This window comes from Camelus bactrianus, chromosome 32 (assembly GCF_048773025.1).
Source record: "Camelus bactrianus isolate YW-2024 breed Bactrian camel chromosome 32, ASM4877302v1, whole genome shotgun sequence".
In the NCBI taxonomy this organism is placed as follows: domain Eukaryota; kingdom Metazoa; phylum Chordata; class Mammalia; order Artiodactyla; family Camelidae; genus Camelus; species Camelus bactrianus.
This window is the reverse complement of record NC_133570.1, coordinates 23,144,803-23,166,134: the sequence shown is the minus strand read 5'-3', so window position 1 is coordinate 23,166,134 and position 21,332 is coordinate 23,144,803. Positions and strand designations below refer to the sequence as shown.

General features: G+C 59.4%; 1 protein-coding gene across 2 annotated transcripts; it reads right to left on the bottom strand.

The window, feature by feature from the left end:
* Positions 1-9,726: 9,726 nt before the first annotated feature.
* On the bottom strand, positions 9,727-20,899 carry SCARF2 (scavenger receptor class F member 2). 2 transcript variants are annotated; one of them, XM_074356453.1, is made up of 11 exons: positions 20,687-20,899; positions 16,209-16,267; positions 16,004-16,105; positions 15,252-15,771; positions 14,934-15,152; positions 14,668-14,796; positions 13,962-14,065; positions 13,767-13,884; positions 13,409-13,539; positions 12,162-12,314; positions 9,727-11,409 (listed from the first exon to the last, which is right to left on the bottom strand). In XM_074356453.1, exons 1-11 carry the CDS (start codon positions 20,854-20,856, stop codon positions 10,520-10,522), a joined length of 2,595 nt encoding a protein of 864 aa, XP_074212554.1. In that variant the 5' UTR covers positions 20,857-20,899; the 3' UTR covers positions 9,727-10,519. The 2 variants fall into 2 exon arrangements, with proteins under 2 accessions (XP_074212554.1, XP_074212555.1); XM_074356454.1 differs by having other exon boundaries at positions 13,409-13,524; positions 20,687-20,898.
* Positions 20,900-21,332: the final 433 nt, after the last annotated feature.

Here is a 21,332-nt window from a genome sequence, read left to right as displayed (position 1 = left end):
TTACCTGTTCCTTTACTGCTGAGCATCATGACTGTCTGTGCCAGCAGCACTTCTGAAGCATAAAAGTAAACAGGCAAGAGGCCGTGAACAGCAAGGCTGTTTCTGGGCTGAGCCCACACTCAGCTTCTAGTTACGCTCACCTGGTCCCGAGAGAGTTTTTCTGCACCATTGCCAACATTTGGCATCGTCTCTCATTGTTAATAGCTGCTGTTTTGATATATGAAGAATGTTACTTGTTCACTTTCCATAATTTCGGGTCAAGATGGCGGAGCTGTAGGACCATGAGCTACTCTCTTCTTGTGATTACAACAAAACTACAACCGACTGCTGGACAGCCATAGATAAAAAAGACTGGAACTTAGCAAAAAAGATCTTCAATTGGAAATATAGAGAGGGAACCACAGCGGGATGGTAGGGGCATACTCGTAATATAATTGGGCCCCATACCTCCTGGGTGGGTGAAGCTGAAGAACAACTAAGTTGCAGAGGCCCTCCCACAAAAGTGAGAGTTCTGAGCCCCACATCAGGCTCCCCAGCCCGGGGTCCCAACATTGGAAGGAGGAGACCCCCGGACACCTGGTTTTGAAGGCCAGTGGGGCTTAACTCCAGGAGACCATGGGACTGGGGAAAACGGACTTCACTCTCTTGGGAAGTATACACAGAATCTTGCATGTGCCAGGTCCAAGGGCAGAACATTCTCCAACACCATATACAAAAATAAACTCAAAATGGATTAAAGACCTAAATCTAAGACTGGATAATGTAAAAACTCCAAGAGAAAAACAGACAGAACGTTCTCTGACATAAATCACAGCAACATTTGGATCCATCTCCTAGAGTAATGGAGATAAAACATAAATGGGATCTCATCAAACCTATCAGCTTTTGCACAGCAAAGGAAACTACAAACAACCAAAAGGACAACCTTACAGAATGGGAGAAAATATTTGCAAGCAAGTTGGCTGACAAGCCTTTTCAATTTCCAGAATATACAGACGACTCATACAACTCAATAACAACAATGGAAAAATTTAAAAATAAATAGGCAGAAAATCTAAACAAACCTCTCCGAAGAAATCACACAGACGGCCAACATGCACGTGAAAAGATGCTCAGCATCACTATCAGAGACATGCAAATCAAAACTACAGTGAGGTATCCTCTCACACTGGTCAGAATGGCCATCATCATAAAGTCTACAAATGTTAAATGCTGGAACGGATGTGGAGAAAAGGAAACCCTCCTACACTGTGGGTGGGAATGTAGTTTGGTGCAGCCACTATGGAGGAAAGTATGGAGGTTCCTCAAAAAACTAAAAATAGATCTACCATATGATCTAGCAGTCTCACTCCTGGGCATATAACCAGAGGGACCCCTAATTAGGAAAGACACATGCACCCCAGTGTTCATAGAAGCACTGTTTACAATAGCCGAGACATGAAACAACCTAAATGTCCATCAGCAGATGACTGGATAAAGAAGCTGTGGTATATTTATACAATGGAAAACTACTCAGGCATGAAAAGCAATGAAATAATGCCATTTGCAGCAACATGGATGGATCTAGAGATTAGTACACTAAATGAAGTCAGAGAAAGACAAATATATATCACTTATATGTAGAGTCTTAAAAAATGACATGAATGAACTTAGTTACAAAACAGAAACAGATTCAGGGACATAGAAAACAAATCTATGGTTACCAAAGGGGAAACAGGGTGGGAAGGGATAAGTTGGGAGTTGGAGATTTGCAGATACACACTACTAGATATAAAATAAACAACAAGGTTCTGCTGTACAGCACTGGGAACTACAGTCAGTATCTTGCAGTAACCTATAATGAAAAAGAATATGAAAATGAATATATATATGTATATGTATGACTGAAACATGCTGTACACCAGAAATTGACACGTTGTAAACTGACTATACGTCAACTAAAAAAAATTTTTTTTAGAGAAGAAAATTTAGAAAGCCAGGTATTTAAAACCAAGTAAGTGGCCCCCATGTCCAAAAGGAAGTCCAAAGCTGATTTTCCATTATCACAGCCCCCCAGGGGCTCTGGGCAGGAGACAGTATTGGACGTGGCAGGATTTAAAGGAGTCCCTGGGCCTGTCCTCCATGGTCACCATCATTGTCAGCTAGGCACCTGGCGGGCCACACATGTTTACCTTCTTCAAGAGTAATTTACCGTAGGACACTCTTTTAAGATGTGTCCCTCCTGTTTGTAACATGCATGTTGGTGGGGCGCCACTATCGGGTGCCCCATCTAATGGGGGCTCAAGGCCACCTCCCCTTGGCTGGGTCCCTTGTGGGGTCCTCAGTCCAGTCCAGCTTCTCCCTGGGTCCAGGTCGCCGCCAGCAGCATAACCTGTTTTCTTCTCCATTGTGCCCTTTTCTCCTGATCTTGGTCTCTGCCATTAAGAACTCTGAAGAAATTACAGGGGGAGAGGATACAGCTTAGCGCTAGAGCACATGCTTAGCATGCATGAGGTCCTGGGGTCACTCCCCAGTACCTCCATTAAAAAAAAAGAAAAAGAAAAAGAAGTTTGAAAGAATTGCAACAAGTTGAGACACACACATTCCCTAAAGCCCCTTCCATCTTTCACAGTTTCTTCTGTATGTCGGGGTCATGCTGCCCAGTGCAAGGCATACTGGTCAGCTTTAAATTCCCTGGGGCCTCAGGGTCTACCATATCATCTGTAGGCTTTTTTTTTTAATTATTTATTTATTATTGTGTTATTTAACTATTTTGGTGTGGGGGGAGGTAATTAGATTTGTTTATTTTGGGAGGAGATACTGGGGATTGAACCCAGGACTTTGTGCATGCTAAGCATGTGCTCTACCCCTGAGCTGTACCCTCCCCTCATCTACAGGCTTTAAAGACCCTTTCTAGAAATTCTGAAGGCTCCTCATTCAGTTTCTGCTTTACTTCATACTTTATTAAGGCTTGTCGCAGCACCCTGTTCACAGTCCTGCAAGAAGGCAGTCTCTACAATGTTCAAGTCTCAGCCAGTCCCCCGTTTGGATGCGCTCCAGGTACAGCTATGCCTGCAGCAGCCCAGGCCAGGTCGCCAGGGGCTTCTGCACCAAGCAGGCCTGCCTCCTCCCTCCCTGGCTCCATCCAGCACCTCTCACTGAAGTGAGGAGGGTACTTGAATTTCAAGGTCGGGTTGTGAGTTGCAAAGATAGATGTAAGAAGATCTTCTGTCCTCTGTGGTCCCCTCTCTAAGCTGGCACATGGCTCTTCCAGTTAGATGAATCCCTGGACCCTGATCCATCCAGCATTCACACCTCCAACGGGGACTTACCGGAATGGATGCTGACCTGCCGAGTGTGGGGAGCGCCCTGGCGGGTATGAGAGAGGGAGACCAAGACCGCTCCTATTCCTCAACCCTGAGACATCATGGTGGGGAGGGTTTGGGACTGGGGGCGGGACTGTGGCCTGGCCGTCACGGTGGCAGAGATTCCACTAAATCAACAAGTCGTGTTCTGTTGGCTCTCCCTTCCTGTGGGGCCATAACGCCGCGTCTTCGCACAGGTTTATTCCGATGCAATAACATAAAAGGCTGCACAGAAGGCATTTCATCCCATGTTTCTTCCCACTTATAAAATACATCTATTTATTTATAAATTATTTATTTATAATAAATCCAGTTACAAATTTGCACTAGAACTTAAGGATCCATTTTCAGGCCGTTTTGCTCCACAATCTAAAGGATATTGTGGTCACACGTTGTGCCCCCCAAATACCATCTTTTTCTTATGGATTCATAACTGAAAATCACCTAGTTGTGGAGAATGCAGCCTAGAGGGCTGCCAGGGAACTGTAGAGACTCTTCCTGTTTTGAAGGGGCTTGGTTCCAGGTGGTCACAGTAACAGTCTCCCTGAGAGTCCTTATCCATCCCCAGTAGCCAGTTCTTAACAATTAAAGAGTATCAGACACAAAAAAGACCAGAACAGACAAGACCAGAAGGCATAGCCCTGGGTCTCCAGCCCAAGCCGGGAGAGACTCAGCAGCTGCAAACCCATGGTTCTCTGCTGAAACCTGCACGTGGGCCTCCGACCCACGATCAGACAGAGTTGCCAGGGCACAAGTGCATTTTTGCAACGAGGTTGCTCACAAAAGATTTCTTCTGGCAGGGAGGGCAGAGCTCGGTGGTAGAATGCTTGCTTAGCATGCAAGAGGTCGTGGGTTCAATCCCCTGTACCTCCATTAAAAATAAATAAATAAACCTAATTACCTCCTCCCCCCAAAAAGCCCAAGATATCTCCCAAACCCAACCCCCTCCCCCCAAACCATCTCTTTGCTGCAAAATTAAACTAAGGACGAGGAGCTCACGGGGAGGTCCGGGGATGGTCCTGGAACCAACCAACCAGGCAGCTGCTCAGACTCATCCACAGGCTCCCAGTAACCTCCAGGGCCCCAACTTACCTCCTGGCCAGCCACCTGATTTGTTACCTAACCGGTTTCATCTTCCCGACATGCAGCAAATTAAAAACGCTGAGATGCCGAGGTTTGCAGCAAAGTGAAGAGAACCAGCCCCAGACCTGCCTCCCGAAGGCAAGGGGCTGGGGTATTCATGGGAGGAAGAGTGAAGGAGCAGGGTGGTCTGCGGGGAGGGCTGGGGAAAGGTCACGGAGCAGATGCTTGCACAGGCCCACTGGAAAGCGGGTGGGCCCATGCACTCATAACCAGCTCAGCTCAAACTAGACATCAAACTGGAAAACCACCCGGGGAAACACCTAATCGTTTGGGCTCCATGCTGCCTGGAGGACGCGCAAGTCTAAACCAGCCTTGATTGGTGCAGGCAGGTGGAGTGGATGAGACAGATCGCCCTCAGGTTCAGGTCTTTAACCTAGAATCTCACCATCAGGTGAAATGCCAACCTGAAATACCATGACTGATTTTTTACGTTAATAAACTATCTTCATAGGCCCCGTTGGCTAAGACTGAAAAATCCAGGCTGAGGGAGGAGGGTATAGCTCAAATGGTAGAGTACATGCTCAGCATGCATGAGGTCCTGGGTTCAATCCCCAGTACCTCCTCTAAAAATAAATAGATAAGTAAACCTAATTACCACACCCCCAAGAAAAAAAAGAAAAGAAAAATCCGGGTTGGATGCTGAATTTCACCAAATACCTGAACATGCCTCAGGAATGACCTTGTGGGTCTCTCTGCGTGCTGGAGATCATGAGTTTATCTAACTGCATAGCATCTTTGTGTTATCAGGATAAACCCCTCCAGCCATGGTTAACCTTTAGTGTGTGCGGACTTGCCTCTCCAGAGCTTGGGGTGCAGCTAGCAGAACTGTCCAACGATGAGCCCAGTCTTCACTCTGGTTTTGGCTGGAAATAACCACGAGTGTTGGGGGGGGGGGTCCTCCTGATCCATGGGGGCGTGCCCAGCGTCACTTGGCTGTGCTTGGCCCAAGGGCTGTCGTCTCTTGTTCAAAAAAAAAAAAAAAAGGAATGAAGAATGAAGTGGGGGTGGAGGATGGGATGGAACCCATGAAGACCCCCCCAGTATACAGGGCGTCTGCAAGGAGCCACATCAGATGCTACCAATTTCTGGGTAATGGGTTAGGACCCAGTGTTCATCTCCTGAATGATTAGGAGGACAGACGCATGACTTTCGTAATCAGGACAATTTCCACTTTGAACAGTAGAATGCAGGGTCCATAACACTTCCTAGGGCCCCTCTCCAGAACAACAAGCCTTCTGGAGTCAGAAGCAGGAGGGAGAGGTGGGGGAGGCACTGGCCAGGCCCTGACTGCCTCCAGGCAGGGGCGTGCAGGCAGAGCCTAGATGGTGACAGGAGTGCCCACCCCTCACCCAGCCTCCCAGGAGCAGCAGAGAGCAGAGTTCCTCTCCTCTCCTCCCCTCCCCTCCCCCTTCAGCCCCTGACAACCTCTTCTCTACCTTCTGCCTCCTTTACGCAGCACAATGTCACCCACAACCCTCCTGGGTCAGAACATCCTCCTTCCTGCAGCGAGCACGTTCACTTTTTTTTTTTTTCAGTTTTCTTGAGGGGGAGGGTTAGGTAATCAGGTTTATTCATCTATTTATTTTTTAGAGGAGGGACTGGGGATTGAACCCAGGACCTAGTGCATTTTCAGAATGCGCTCTACCACTTGAAATGTACCCTCCCCTACCACTGTCCCTTTTGAAGGGACACATGCTCCCGCGCATCGCCCCTCAGGGGCAGTACCCCACCCCCATCGCGTGCCCGCAGGACCTGGAGCAGAGAGTTAGGGACCCTTCTGAGGGGAGCGGTGGTGGGGTAGAGGGGCTGTGGTCCCACCTGAGGATCCGGGCCAGGTGCATACGACATCTCAGGTGATATCACCCCCGCGTCACGCAAAGCTAACACTCAGCCTCTGGCTCTCTGCCGGGCGGTGCCTACTTTGGGGATGGTCTGGGCCCGCGACCCTGCCTCCCTGGGGACCCGAGGGCGCCGGCTCTTCTCGAGGGCTGTTGGGCGCTTCCGCAGACGCCCGCTAGGTGGCGCCGTCGTTGCGCTCCGCCTCGTGGGCGGCCGGGTCGGGGCTCTAGACCCGCGGCGTGCCCACTCCTCCGGGCAGCACAGCCGCTGGGACAGCCCCCTGCTCCGTCTCCCCGACCAACACTCCTGCGCTCCACCCTCGCCCCTCCAAATGCCTGCCAGGCCGTCAGGAAAAAGACACTGGACGCAGCTGAGACGCCCTCCAGGAGGCGAATGGATGTGTAAACTCTAAGTCCAGACTGCGCAGGAGTATTCCGGGCTAAGAAGAAATGAGCTCTCCAGACAAAAGACATGGAGGAAAGTTAAATGCATGTTAGAAAGAGAAAGACGCCAGTCTGCAGAGGCTGCATCCTGTGTAATTCCAACTCTAGGACATTCTGGAAAAGGCAAAACCCTGGAGACAATTAAAATCTCAGGAGTTGCCAGGGTCGGGGGAGAGGGAGGGGTGAAAGGTGGGGCAGAGGGGATTTAGGGCAGCGGCACTGCTCCGTGGGACACCGCAGTGGTGGACACACATCATTACACGTTTGTCCAAACCCGCAGGCTGTACACCGGGAGTGACTCCTGATGGACACTGGGTGACGATGACGTGTCATTGTAGATGTGTCAGGTGTAACAAATGTCCCCCCTGGTAGGGGATGTCCATAGTGGAGGATGCTGGTGGGGGGAGAGTATGTGGGAGATCTCTGCACTTTCTGCTCAATTTGGCTGTGAACCTAAAATTCCTCTAAAAAATAAAGTCCATTAAAGAAAGGTAAATTAAAGTGAAAAGGAAAAAAACACTGAAAAAATGGCTAAGAAAATATGAACTTTAGTCTGTTATGGTATAATGAAAACGGAAGGACTGAGGATGTGCTTTGTTTTTCTGTTAAACCATATTCCGTATTCCACTACTTAGCTTTGACCTTGGTCTCAGGAGGTCAAAGAGCTGAACGCCTGATTTAGCATCATTCTGGCGTCCTTGACTACACGCTCCAGCATTGTAAGAAATTCTCCAGTCTCGGCAGGGAGGGGGTAGCTCAGTGGTAGAGGGCGTGCTTAGCATGCACAAGGTCCTGGATTCAGTCCCCAGTACCGTCATATTAATTAATTAATTAACTAATTGAAATAACCCGATTACCTCCTCCGCCACAACGTGTGTGTCCCGTGTTTCTGTGCATCTGGTGGTGGATGTGTCCATGTCTTGATGGAGGGTATATGTGCTTGTGGAGTGAGTGCCCCCTGGGTGCTGCTGTGGCGTCTGGCCATGTGTGTGTGTCTGTGTGTGTGAGTCGTCTGTGTCTTTCTCGACGCTTCTGTAAGTTGGAGGGGTTGTGTGCATTGCAGGGTTGTGTCTGGCTTGTGTCCCCACATTGGGGGGTGTTGTGTATGTCACTGAGTCCTTTCTGTTAGTGTGTCTCACAGGGTGGCTGTGCTCTGTGCTCCAGTGGTGGCTGCGCTTTCATGTTTGTTTCGGTGTGTGTGTCTCCTCTGGTGGCTCTCTTTCCTCTGGTGTGTGTGTGTGGTGTGGCAAGACTTCTGTCTCAGCGTTTCTGTGCGTTTATTTTGGAGAGAGTGTCTGATTCCATCCGGTCCAGGGACATGAGTACTGGCCGTGAGTATCTCTCCATCCTTCTTTGGATCTGGCTGTAGGTGTGAGTACTTTTCCATTTGTGTGTGTCTGTGTGCATCCATGTGCGTGTGTACGTGTAGCTCTGTCTCCATGTGATGTGTGTTCCATCCCCATCTGAAACCCAGCGAGGCTCAGGCCTTCTCCACATTCCTCCCGCTCCTTTGTGTTCTGTGCTACAGAAAATATTTGCGTTTTCCACGACTCATAATTTTTCCTCCTCAATCGCTACCAGATGTGGGTCCTGTGGTCCCCGTCCCCATGGCAACGGAGGTTCCAGCAGCCGCGGTTCCCTTCTGTGGCGCCTGCTCCAGGAGCTGGCACCGCTGTAGGCCCCAGGGGGTGGGGAGGGAGCAAGTGTCGGGCAGGGGATGGGGAGGGGGTCCCCATGGCCTCCTCCCCAAGTGACTACCTAGATCATCCTGGGTCCTGCCTGGTCTCCAGGCCACAGCATCTGGCCCACAGGGTGCCCCTGCTCTGTGAGACTCCCAGGGCAGTGGGAGGAGGGGCCCCAGGAAAGGCCTGGCCGATGTCCCCACTCTGGTCACCCCACACTGTGCTGATCCCTTGCTGGGCCCAGATGGCTCCTCCTGGCTGACTTTAAGCCTGTGTTCTCAACCCCAGCAGCCAGCATGGCCTGGTGCTGGAAGGGATCTGGGCCACAGTGGGGAAGATGCCCGGCTGGTTCGAGGGAAGCTGTGTGCCCAGGGATGGAGAGCCTGCATCCCACGTGCTGCCTGACTGGGCCAGATGCAGGGACTACGGCCACGTAAGCCTCGCCAGCTGTCCCGCCCCTGGCATGAGGCCATCTGCACTCAGGTGGCTCAGCCCCTATCCGGGTTGCTGACATTGACCTCCACGTGGCATCCAGCCAGAGGGCAAGAGATGTGCCAGGTGATCCTGAGCTGCCAGCATGGCTCAGGCTCCTGTGGTGCTGGGGGCTGCAGCGTGGGGGTGGGGAGATGACTGGAGGGCAGGTCGAGGCTAGGCGGGGTTGGGGGGGCTGCCTGTGAGGCAAGCTAGGGCTCTGGGCCAGGAGTGCTCCCCTCCCTCTCCCCACTCCTCCCCAGGGTGGGTGGGGTGAGTGGGCCAGAATTTCCGGCTGAGGACAGGGAGCCCATTGAGACGGACAGCAGGGCTCTGTGCAGTGCCAGACTGTCTTGTTTGTGCCAGACACGGCCTGGCTGGAGGCTGTGCCCATGGCCCACTGCCCCCTGGCCCCAGCCTTTGACCTGCCCCAGCCACACCAAAGAGCTCAGAGCCCCATGTGTAACAGCAGTGGCCAGCGGGGAGAGCACAGGTCAGAAGCAGCCCCACGCGCAGGCCCCTTCCTTGCAGCCAAGGGCTCCACCCTATCTGTGCCAGCCAACCCTTCATCCCAGGCACCAGCCCTGATAAGGCAGGCCAAGCTGGGTGCCCAGTAACTGGATGAACACCTGAAGGATGTACAGATCCATTTCCAACATTGTCCTGGAAGACCCACACCTGGGCTCCGAGGTTCCACTTCCTTCGAGGGGTTCTGGGGGTGTGTGTGCAGGCTGGAAGTCACAAGTAATTTTTTTCAGGGCTCAGCCTTGCCAGAGGCCCAGCATGTAGGAAGCACTCAAGGCACAGGGGAGAAAAAGGCACTTTATTAAAGCTTTGGCCAAGCCCCTACCGGGAGGAGCCCATCCTGGGGCACCCAGACGGGGTGGGAGCAGCCCTGCCGGGGGCCTATAAATACATCTCCTCAGGCCAGTGGAGTCGTCGCCCCTTCCCTTGTATTCCCAGGTGTATGGAGTAGTGGGAGGCCATCAAAACCAGCTCGACAGCTGAGGGGCCAGCGCGGGGGGAGGCTGGGGCAGGGGCAGCTGGAAGTGGGGTGCTGCCAAGCCCCCTGAGGAGCAGAGACCAGCCCTCCTCCCCAGGCTCTGGTCAACCAGATGCCCTGGGGCTCGGCCAGTGGGAGCAGCCTTTGGCTAGGGTCAGGGAAGGGAGCCTCCAGCCAGAGGCACCAGGCCCTGGCCAATGAGAGGCAACCAGGGCAGAAGTGCTTCTGGCCTCAGCCAAGGAGAGGGTGGCCCCAGCCAAGGCACTCTTGGCTAATTAAGGAGTGGTTTCCAGGCAGAGCCCTCCTGCCCTTGGCCTTTGAGACCCAGGCCTGTGGGAACCCTCCATAGTGAGGCCATTGGAAGAGGGGGCCAGCTAAGCGCCTGTCAGGCCTTGGCCAGTGGGATGGGGCTTTGCGCCTGAGCGCAGGGCCCCATCCAGGAGGGCTGCTGGGCCCAAGCCAGTGAGATGCAGCCTCCCGCCAGGCTGCTGAGGCCAAGGCCCCGCGGGAGAGGCTGGGCGCACGGAGACGCGGGGTGGCAAGCAGCGCTGCTAAGCCGGGGAAGCTGCAGGCACGGCCGGCCGGACCGCCCTACTACAGGGTGGGCGCCCCTGCCCGGCCCGGCTCGCCCGCCAACTCCCGGCCCTTCTTGCGCGGCGGCTTCTGGATGGGGGTCTTCTTTCGGGGGGTGTCGACTCCAGGCGCGCCGCCGGCCACTTTTTCAGGCCCTGTGGCCTCGGGCGCGCGGGCCGGCGAGGCGGGAGGCACCGAGCGCTTGGCCTTCTGCGGCGGCACCGGCTTCTCTCGGGGGCCCAGGAGACCCTCGGCGCGGCCCAGACTGCGAGTCTTGTCGCGCAGCTCGGCGGCTAACATGGAGGCGGCCTCGGGCGCGCTGCGCGGGGGACCGCCAGCGTCCGTGGGCTCGGAGAGGCCTGGGCCACGGCCCCGCGCCCGAGCCCGGGGCGGCGAGGGGGCGGCTAGGGCTGGCCCCTCTTCGGCCAGCCCGGGGTGCCGCGGCGTCGGATCCCGGGCCCTGGGGCTGCCGGGCTCTTCTGGCTGTGCCGACGTGTCGCTGGGCGTCCGTTTCCTCTTGCTGGGGCTGGGCGCCGCCTCGGGAGCCGCGGGCGGCGGCGAGGGTGCGCGGGCGGCGGCGGCGGCGCCGTGCTTGCCGTGGATCCAGGACACTTTGGGCTTGGTGGCGGGGTCGGGTGGCGGCGGCTTCCTGCGCTCGGGCGATGGTGAAAGCGACAGGCCTCGGGCCTCGCCCCGGACCCGGGCGGGCCGGGCCTCCCGCCGGGCCACGCGCGCATAGAGCGCCCCGCTGGGCCCGTCCCCGCTCGACGCTGACCGCTCGCTGTCGGAGGACGCGGGGAGGGGCGTCGCCTCCTCCGCGGGCACTGGGGTGGTCACGGGCGCAGGGGACAGCGCCAGAGCCTCGGCAGGGGCGGTGGGGGCCTCCGCGTCCCGACTGTCGGTTGCCGCCTCTGATAAGGCAAGAGAGGGACGGTCACCGCCTCCAGAAAGAATGTCCTCCAGCCTCCAGGTGCAAACCCTCGACTTCCCCACCCCCCCCCCTTCCCCGCCCAGCTGGCGCTCAGCCGCCCTGGCTTCCAGACACGCCTGGCACATTCAGAGCACAAACCACAAACTCAGCTCAGAGCCCGAGGGCTGAGGGCTGGCGGAGAGGGACACGTTTCTGGGCTGGAGCCCCAACTTCGGCCTGGCCTCACACCCCTCCCCCACCACATCCCCAGCCTACGGGGCCACCATCATCACATTTGCCCCTTCAACACCTCCCAGGGGACTCACTACCCTTCAAGAGAAAGGCCTTCAAAGGCTCAAAGGTTAGTTACCTGCCCAAGGTCACCCATGGGGATGCTCAGGGGAGGAGCGAGGCCAGAATCCCAGCTACTCAGGTCCCTTCCTGATTTTAGTGTGTTTAAGGTGGAAGTGTGCCCCTAGATCCTGAAGACCCCGCTTCTTGCCTCCTCTGCCCACTGCTACCCAGGCCCAGAACCTTTTCTCCGTGGTGTCCCCACATGAGAACCTGGGTGGTGGCTGGAGACAGGAAAGCCCACCTGCTCCCGAAGGCTGCAGCCTCCACTGTGTGTCCCACCCCCAGTAAACGCATCACCACGCCATCCTCCCCATACAGCCTGTCGATTGGCGCACAGACATCTTCTCAACTGGAACCTTTCACTGGGTTGGAGTGAGGCCCGAGCAGAGGGGTACTCACCCTCGTGGGGTACGCAGTACACGGGGCCTTCGTCCGTGGTGTCAAAGGAGGAGAAGGAGGCCCGGGAGGACCACGACGGTGAGGGCTGCTCCAGCCCCGAGGGTGGCTCCAGGAAGCTGCAGTTGAGTGTGTTGTCCAGGTCGTGATGGGCCACTGGGAGGGAGGGAAGCACCAATGCCAGGAGCCCTGCCCTGTCCTGCCCTCACCTATACCCTCCTGCCACAAAGGATGGAGTGACCCCCACCAGCCCTTCCTAAGACGAGGGGTGGGACAGGCAGACACACCAGGCCAAGACAGGAGAGTCGCTGGAGGTGGACCCAGTAAAGAGAGAGAAGAGGGAACAACGTACTCAAACATGCAAGGCCAGGAAGCTGACTGAGGTCGGGCGGAAGCTTTGGGAAAACAGAACAGCTGCTGGGAGAGGCCCCCAAGCCATGCTGCAGACCCTGCCTTGGAGTTGTTTTTGTTTTTTTGTTTGTTTGTTTGTTTGTTTTTAGCCCAAATGTGCAGTGGCTGGGCCACCCTTTGGCTTGGCCCATCTCAACAGGCTGCACCCCCAGCATGGCTTATGCAGATGTGGACCCTACATTGGGGAAGTCCCAGAGGCTCGCTGACCTGTCCCTCTCTCACAAATGGGGTGTGGGGGCCAAAGAGCCCACTCTGCTGAGTGGCTCCCAGGGGCTTACTTGGTTGTCCCCATCTACCTCCCAGGAGACTTCATCGCCCTGTCCCCTCATCTTCAGAAACAAGTGAGAAAGACAGAGTCCACCTCTGGTATGTGTCAGTGCAGACGGATGGAGAGAAGCCTGATGTAGGGTGGGGGGCTGAGGGGCCAGTCTGCCCACTTTCCAGGAAAGATCCAGGGCACTGCTGGAGATCCAGGCCGGGGGGCGGGTCTCCTTGTGGTAAGGCATTCTAATGCACAGGTGCCCGCGGTCGCCTGCAGCTCGGCACCAGGACTGACAGTGTGTTCCCTTCCACAGAAGGCGGGGGGCCTGCTGCAGCCCCACCGCACCCAGGATGCAACCACTCACATTCACAGACAGGGCCCACACCTGCTGCACGCCCAGGACTCCTTCCTTCCTCCTGAGGCTTTCCCCCTTTGCTTCCCCAGGTGGCATCTCCCCACGCCCATCCACGTTGACGCTCAAGGAGCCGCATTTCGTACACCGACCCCATCACACCCATCTCCCAGCAGCCTCCTGCGTCGGGGGTATGCCCCAGAGACTCCGGGCCGTCATCCTTACCTACGACCTTGGGCAGCTTCTGCCTGCGGAGCGGGATGCGGGGCAGTTTCATACTGATGCGGCTGAAGCGCCCGCACAAGCGCTGCGGCGCCTTCTTCCTCCCGAGCGAGAGCTCCCTGCGGGGGCGTGGCCTGAGTGAAGGGACGGGGCGTGGCCAGAGGGGCGGGGTGAGCCCTTGGGAGCCAAACCACAGCAGGGGCGGGGCCTGAGTGGAGGGGCAGGCCCGGCGGGGTGATCTCGGCGGGAACCCAACTGCGGGGAGGGCGGGGCTCCCCAGGAGCTGGGCATGGAAGGGCGGGTAGGGCCGCAGATCCTGCGCTGCCGGGACCCGGGAAAGGGCGGGATCCAGAAATCTCACCCGCGCGCGGGGTCCTTGCCGCGGCAGGCGCAGCAGCAGCCGAGTAGCGAAAGCAGCAGGCCGAGGAGCAGGGCGAGCAGCGCGCCCGCGCCCATCACGCCCTTGCGCTGGTTGGTCTCTGTTGAGGGGTGGTGCACAGGGTCAGCGGAGTGCCAGCAGCCCCCGCGCCCCCTCCGGGTCGTCCCACCCACTCACCCAGGCGGCAGGCACCGGTGACCGGGTCGCACGAGTCCTCGTGGCAGCTGCAGGCCTGGGCGCAGTCCACGCCGTGAAGCCCGGGAGGGCACGTCAGGTTACAGCTGCGGGGGTGCGAGATCAGGGAGGGGCGCGGGGTCTGGGAGGGCCACGCGGCCATCGGTGACGCCTTCTGCCCTTGACAGCGCATCCAGCCAGCCCCGGTCCCAGGTTCTCTGGCTCCGTTCTCTAGGGACTGCAGCCCACCCCCAACCTCTAGCACATCCTGGGCGATCCATGCATTGGAAACGAATGTCTGCACTCCAGAGGGAGGGGGTCTGGGGACTTGCTGCGGTCACCCCGGCCGCAGTGCCCATTCTGGGACTGATTCCCGTGTGGGGGTAAGAGGGATGCAGGCTAGACCCTTGGCTGTACGTGGAGGTCCCTCCTCTCTCCACAGCATCTCGAAGTCACCTCGACCCTGCAGCCCTCAGGAGCCCACTGATCACAGGCTGACCTGGTCGCTAGTTCTTGTTTGGGCGCCGGCTGCATCCCAGGGCAGGAAACTGCCCCAAAGAACCTATTGTTACTTCCTAGCTGAAGTTAGGGGGCCAAGGGCCAAGCCTGGGTCCCACCTGGTTGGCCAGCCCCAGCAGCATCTGGGGTCTGGCTGGAGCCCCGTGCAGGATACGGGCCCCCTCACCCCTTTGGGTCCCCAGGCACTCACTGGGTCCCGTGGACGCCCGGGCTGCAGAGGCAGCGCCCAGACTGGAAGTCGCAGTGGCCGCTGCCGCAGTCGGCGCACACGAACGCGCAGTCCTCGCCGTAAGTGCCGTTGCTGCACTTCGTCTCGCACCTCGGAACGCGGGGAGGGGGCGTCAGTGGAAACGGGACAAAAGAACCCTAAGCCCACAGAGCCCTCCGCGGAGGGCAATCGGGGGAGGCCAGCAGGAGGCTGCATGTCTGGGGCCGATGTAGACACGGGTTGCTCACCGGTCACCGATCCAGCCCGCGTTGCAGCGCGTGCACTTGCCGGTGACATGGTTGCAGGAGTGCCCGTCGCGACACGGCGGGCAGCGGTGGCCGCAGCCCTCGCCGTAGAAGCCCGAGGCGCACGGCTGGTCGCACTTGGTGCCATTCCAGCCGGGCTCACACGTCAGGCAGCGGCCCTCGGCCACCGTGCATGGCTGCTGGCCTTTGCATTGGCCGCATCTGGGGAAGGGGCGGGAGGCTAGGCGGGGCCCGGGCCGCCTCACCCCCGCCCCCTCGGCGGCCCACCCCTCCTCCTCCCCAGGCTGGGCCTACACTTACCGACGGCGGCAGCCCAGACCGTAGAAGCCGGCAGGGCACGGCTCGCGGCAGTACTTGCCCCGGTAGCCGGGCTCGCACGCGCACGTGCCGTCCACCGGGTGGCAGCGGCCGCGGAAGCACTGGCAATAGCGCTCGCAGCGCGCGCCGAACGTGCGCTCCCGGCACTGGCAGCGGCCGCTCTGTTGCTCGCACGGCGACGTGTTGCAGGAGCACTGATTGTTGCAGCTGCGGCCCCACCAGCCTGAGTGGCACAGGCACGCGCCCGTCTGTGGGTCGCAGCGCGAGGTGGCGCTGCAGTAGCACGCGCTGGCGCACTGCGCGCCCCACCATCCAGGCTCGCAGCGACACGCGCCGCTCCGCGGGTGGCACGCGCCGTGCTGGCACTGGCACGCATGCTCGCAGCGTGAGCCCCAGCGCCGCGCGTGACACGTACACTGGCCCGTCACGTCCTCGCACTGCCCGTGAGGGTGGCAGACACACAGCTCTTTGCAGTCGGGGCCCCAGAACTGGCGCGGACATTCTGCAGGGCAATTGGAGAGGGTGGGAGGCCCAGGCGCTCGCGAGAGGCCCGGGACTCAGCGGCAGCTGCCCACGTCCCACCCACCCAACTCTGGGGACCCGCCCCCAAGCCGGATCCTGCTCCCGAACCAGACCCTGCCCACTCGCAGGCCCCGCCTCCCGCTCAGGCCTGGCCCATCTCTGGGATCCGGCCCCACTGCCTCGCGCCCTCCCGGATCCGGATCCGAGCTCACTGGTGTCGCAGTTGGCACCGAAGTAGCCATGGCGGCAGCGGCACTCGCCCGGCCGCACGCACACCTCGTTCTCCGAGCACGTGGAGTTGCCTTCGCACACCGCTGCGGACGAGAGGGGCCGAGCTGCCGCGTGTCCAGCCCCCACTATACCCCCTCCTCCCTGTGGGCGCCGCCGCCTGCCCAGGTCCCAGGGTGCCCCACTCACCGATCCCACACTCGTCCCCCTGCTGCCTCCAGCCGGTGCAGCAAGTGAGCTCCTGGGAGCTGCAGGCAGAGAGAGAGGGCCTGAGCCCCAGCCCCAACCTTCGTCCTGCTGGGACCCCAGCAACCTCCACCTTGCCCCAGGGAGGTGGTTCTCAAGGCCCTGCTGTGTACGGGGGTTTCAGAGACTCAAGCAAATAAGAGGCAAATTCCAGCCCTTGAGAGGGGACACTGGAAGGCAGCAGAAGGCAGACCTCCTCCAAGAACTTCCCAGTCCCCTCTGCAAGAGGTCTCGACACTCCTCCTGATCCCCCTGTCTGTGCCTTCCTCCCTCATCCACTAGGCCCAAGAAAAAAGACCCCACCTGTCCTGAGAGAGGCAGCAGTGAAGTGGGACAGGGGAGAGGTCCTTGGGCCTCAAGGACCTACTCATGCATGGAGGTCTGGGGCCTCCCTGGGGGTAAGGGCTTGGCTAGATGGGTGTCAGGGATCCGTCTGCAACATGACCTGGACAGCGCCAGGACTGGTTGGGCCAGACAGGCACATCTGGATGCCCAGGTGAGGCTAAGCACTAAGGCAGATGGGCAGCCTCCGAGAGAGGTGAGTGTGGACACAGGAAGGTACCCACTTGGGGAGGGCAGGGTACACCAGGGAGTCAGCCACCAGAGGAAGGAAAGTAAACCCGAGGGCTGCAGAGCGCCAGGGCTTGGGCTGGAGGAAGGCGATATTAGAACATCTGTTTATACTTTTATAAAATCTTGTTTAATTTTATATGGCTTTACAAGGTACATGATGTTACCTCAGTAGCAGGTAAAAAGTTTATAACTGTCCCATCTCGGGGTGGTGCAGCCTCCTAAGCACTAGGCTGATGGGGTGTGTGGGCACAGAGGTTCGGAGGCCAAGTGAAGCCACAACCATCGAAGGGGCCTTGAGGGCTGAGGTGGGGTGTGTCTACACTGTGGGCAAAGGAGGCTGAGAAGGGCCAGACCCTCAGGCTGTAGGTCTGCAGGGTCCCATCAGACCTAGAACTTCAGGTAAGTCCTAAAGACACAAAGCAGCCATTCACACTTTAGAGAAAAGGAGAGGGCCTCTCGGGAAGGATGCGAATCTGGAATGGGGATGTGGTGGTGGGAGGAGGTGGGGAGGAGCCTGAGGACCCTAGAGGTCCTGGGAAGGGAAAGGGGGCAGCTGTTCCACATCATGCCCCTCAGAGGATACCCCCCAACCATTCCCAGCTCGAGATGATTGCCCCACCCTGGATGGGGCCCTGGAACCCAAGAGAGGCCCTCTCCTCCAGAAAGGGCTTGATTCTCCTTCGGGCCAAAGATATGGGACCTGGGGAATGGGACCCGTGGAATCCCGAACTTCCAGGAATGGGCCAGCTTCTTTTCCACAAATAAAACTGGAAACTAGAGATGGGAACACTAATTTGGCCTGGCTTTCCCTGGCCCCCAATGTCTCCACCCACCCAGCCCTGCCCTGGGGCTCCAAGGTGCCCATTTTAGGGGGACCCAGGTCTGAGGGCCCATCACCCTCCTCCCTCCTCTGCCAGTCTGAACCGAGGTCTCTGGATGGAGAGCCTCTGTGGCTGGCCCTCCTGCAGGCAGCCTCACCAGACAGCCTGCTGGGATGGCCCTGGGAGCACTGACCACCCTCCCTCCTGGATGACCTGGCGGTACAGCTCTGTAACCAGGTTGGGAGTCTGGTTTTAGGGCCCAACTAAGCTGAGTTTGATGCCTGGGTCTGTGTGTGACCTTGGGCACAGAACTTAACCTCTCTGAGCTCCAGCCTCTTTATCTGTAGAATGGGGCCCATAGGTTTGGCAGGGGGATTAAGGAGCCCAGATGTGTCCAGTGTTTGGCACAAACTAAGAGCTCAGCGAAGGCTGTAGTGGGCTCTCCAGCTCCTGCTGAGTAGGCTCCAGGAAGCCCCTGAGTTCATTTGGTCCCCTGAGCATGGCTGGCACCCAGGCCTCACCCCAACAGAGCTAACGCCCCTGCCCCTCTCCCGCAGGACAGAGCCCACATGGGTTCACTGAGAACTGGAGGTGGAGTCTGTGGGATCTTTCCTTCCTGGAAGGGCTGGCCATGCTGCTGCAGGCTGTCCTCTCCACAGACACTGTTACTGCCACTGAAGATGCTGTGATTTAAGCTGTGATCTTGAACCTGCCCACCTGGGCAAAGCTCCCCAAGAGCACTGCCTGCTCTGTGCTAGTGTCCGTCTGCATTCTCTCCCCCGCCAGCCAGGAGGCTCCTCTGCTGCCACCTGAGACCCCATGCCTATCCCACTCTCCTCCTGCCCCGCTGGGCTCCCCTCCTCTGTCTACTCTAGCTCCTTAGGGAAGCTCCCCAGTTTCTATCAAGACACTGACAATGCCTCGGAGCCCTCTGGGGGGCCCTTCTCCCCACTACCTCCCCCTACCCTGAGTCTTCCCCCTCTCAGGGTAAGCCATGTCATTCCAGGCTGGGAGGCTGGGACTCTTCTCTCTCATAGAGCAGATCCATTGAGCAACACGCAAGCTTGACCTCCCAGTGGGGTCTAGGATGGGGCAGGCCACTTCCCCCTCCCCTGCCCCAGCCCTGTGAAAGCTGCCCTCACTCTCCCTGGTTCTCTCCCACCTTCTGCCCTCCCGCCCCCAGTACATCTGCTGTAGGGCTCTGCGTCCTCTCCCACAGATGAGAGAGGCCCATCCCCGTCCACTGGGTCTCCCCATGTCACCCAAAGGAAACAGCACTCCCCAGCTAAGCACCTCCTCCCAGCCCTTGCTAGATGTCAGGTGACTCGTTCTAAGGCTCCTCCAGACAGGGACAGCTGCTGCCCTGCACCAACAACAGGCCTGCACATGGGATTTTACTGATGAGAGCATCTCCTCTCCCTGGTCCTCCTGTCTCCAGGGGAGACAACTGGTAATGAAAGAAATGGCCCAGACCCTGGGTGTCTGTCCAGAGTGCCCAGAGTGGCTGTCCTTCCCATTAACCAGCTCCACACAGGAGTAGTCGTCCCCTCTCCCCTTCAGGATGTGGGTACCATAGCCAACCCCGTAAGACAGGGGCAGGAGCAGTCCCAGAGAGGTTAAGCGGGGACCACTCAGATGGGGAGAGGTGGCACCAGGATCCGAAACTCAATCCAGGCCAAGCCCCTGGCTACTGGAACAGGCTGCCTCCTGGGGAGGTCTCCCGGCAAGGGGGAATGGGAGCAGGAGCCTGACAGCTCCAGCTCGCCTTGGGATTCCCCAAGTCCGGACCTCCACGGGGAAGAAGGGCTGAGGTGGATGGCCTGGGCCGGCGGCGATCGTGCCCTCCCCTTCTCCAGGCGGCCCCGCCTGCCACCACCGCTGCATTCCTGGGGCCGGGGAGGCCCGGGAGGCCCGGGAGGCGGCGGCGGCGTCGATGTGAAGCAGATGGCGGGCCAGGCCGGCCCCCCGCCCCGGAGGCGGGGCTCGCAGCGGGGAGGGGTCTGCGCGCCTCGGGATTCGAGCTCGGAAACCCCGCGCGGCCCCTCACAGCTCCTTGTCTGCGGCGACCGCCCTGCCCCCGGACGCGGCCTCCCTAGGCCCTGCGGCCAAGGGCGACCCGACCGCACCCGCGGGAGCCGGTGGCCGCCTCTCCGCGCCAGGACACCCCCACAGGCCGCCTCCTTGCCCTCGCGCGGAGATGCCCTTGACCTCGCACTGGCCTCTGACAGGCCGACCAGGTCCTCGGACTCCAGCCACCACTCCTAGGTCCTGGCCTGCGCTCTTCTGCCTCTGCACAGGGTCTGGGCCCGCTGCCCTCCGGCAGGGCCTGTTCCCTCCTGTCCCACACTGGCTCCCCGAGCCGGCTCCTCGCAGGGCCCCATCTCTGCGCCGCCCCTCTGCGCACCGCGTATCCGCACCCGGGAGTTCTACATCTTGATGCCGGCGCACGTCATTGTCCTTTCGATTCCCTCTTCTGGTCCACTCTGAGTGTAGGCTCCTCGGCGCCCACCTCCATCACCACCCTCTTCCCACCCGCGTCCGCACTTTCTAAGACACAAATCTGTGAGTCCGGCTGGCCTCCAGACATCTCCGGCTCCCTCCTCTCAGGAGCCGGCTCCATCACTCCTGGACCCTCAGCCTCTCTCTATCCCGGCTCTAGCCACGCTCATGTGCCTGGGCTCTTGCACATGCTACGCCGTGCCACGGGCTTGGAATGCCCTTCCCTACTTCCTACAGCCTTCCCACCCGGGCCCAAGGGTCCCTTTCTCTGGATCTGAAATCTCGGACACCGTGTGTCAGCCCTCCGGGCGCCCGCTGCCTCCGCGCTCCCCTCCCTGACTCCTCGTCCGGGGTAGCCTCGGACGCACCGTCGTGGCCCGACGCCCGGGCTCGGCCTGGAGCGGAGCCGGCGTCGTTGAGGGCGGCCCGAGGAGCCCGCAAGTCTGGCGCAGTGAGGTCTCGAGCGCCCCCTCCCCCGGGCCCCGGGTGTCCCCTTCGGCCCCCTCCCCCAGCCCGGCCGGCTCCTACCCGGGCGCGCGGCACACGTTGCGACCGCGCGGGCTCAGCTCCTGGGGCGCCGCGGGGCCGGGCAGCAGCCAGAGCAGCAGCAGCAGCAGCGGCGGCAGCAGCGGTGGCGGCGGCCCCCCGGCTCCCCGGCGCCGCGCCGGCCCGGCCCCCCGGGGCCCTGCGCCCTCCATGCGGCGCGGGGCAGGCGCGGGGCTGGCGCGGGCGCGGGTGCGGCCGCAGCGAGAGCGGCCGGAAGCGGAGTGCGCGGCCGGGCGGGGGGCGGCAGGAGGGGCGCCGGGCCGGGCAGGAAATTCCACATCGGCTCCCTGATCCCGGGCCAGCCGCGGCCGGCCAGGCGGCAGCGCCCGCCCCGCGCGCCAGACCCCACCCTCCGGCCGCGCCACCGCCCCTCGGCGCGGCCCCCGCCCCCACGCGGCCGCGCGCAAACTTGGGGGCTAACTGGAGGGGGCCCGCCCGGGGAATCCCGGTCGCCGCGCCTTTCCCTCCCCTCCCCAGACACCCGCCAGAGAAGCCGCCCCTGCGCGCTCACTGCGTGGCCAGGCCCGGGGCGGGAAGCGGGGTGGGGCCGAGGCGCGACGCACCGGAGCCCCCTGGCCAGCAGCGCCTCGGCACCGGCGAGGTCAAGGCCGCAGGCTGGCCTCCGCTC

Bases quoted from the DNA above. Each gene is read 5' to 3' on its own strand.
- SCARF2 (XM_074356453.1), bottom strand. From the start codon at position 20,856: ATGGAGGGCGCAGGGCCCCGGGGGGCCGGGCCGGCGCGGCGCCGGGGA. The intron at 16,268-20,686 runs GTAGGAGCCGGC...CTCTGCCTGCAG, and splicing joins AACGTGTGCCGCGCGCCCGG to CTCCCAGGAGCTCACTTGCT. The intron at 14,066-14,667 runs GTGAGTGCCTGG...GCACCCCCGCAG, and splicing joins CCGGGCGTCCACGGGACCCA to CTGTAACCTGACGTGCCCTC.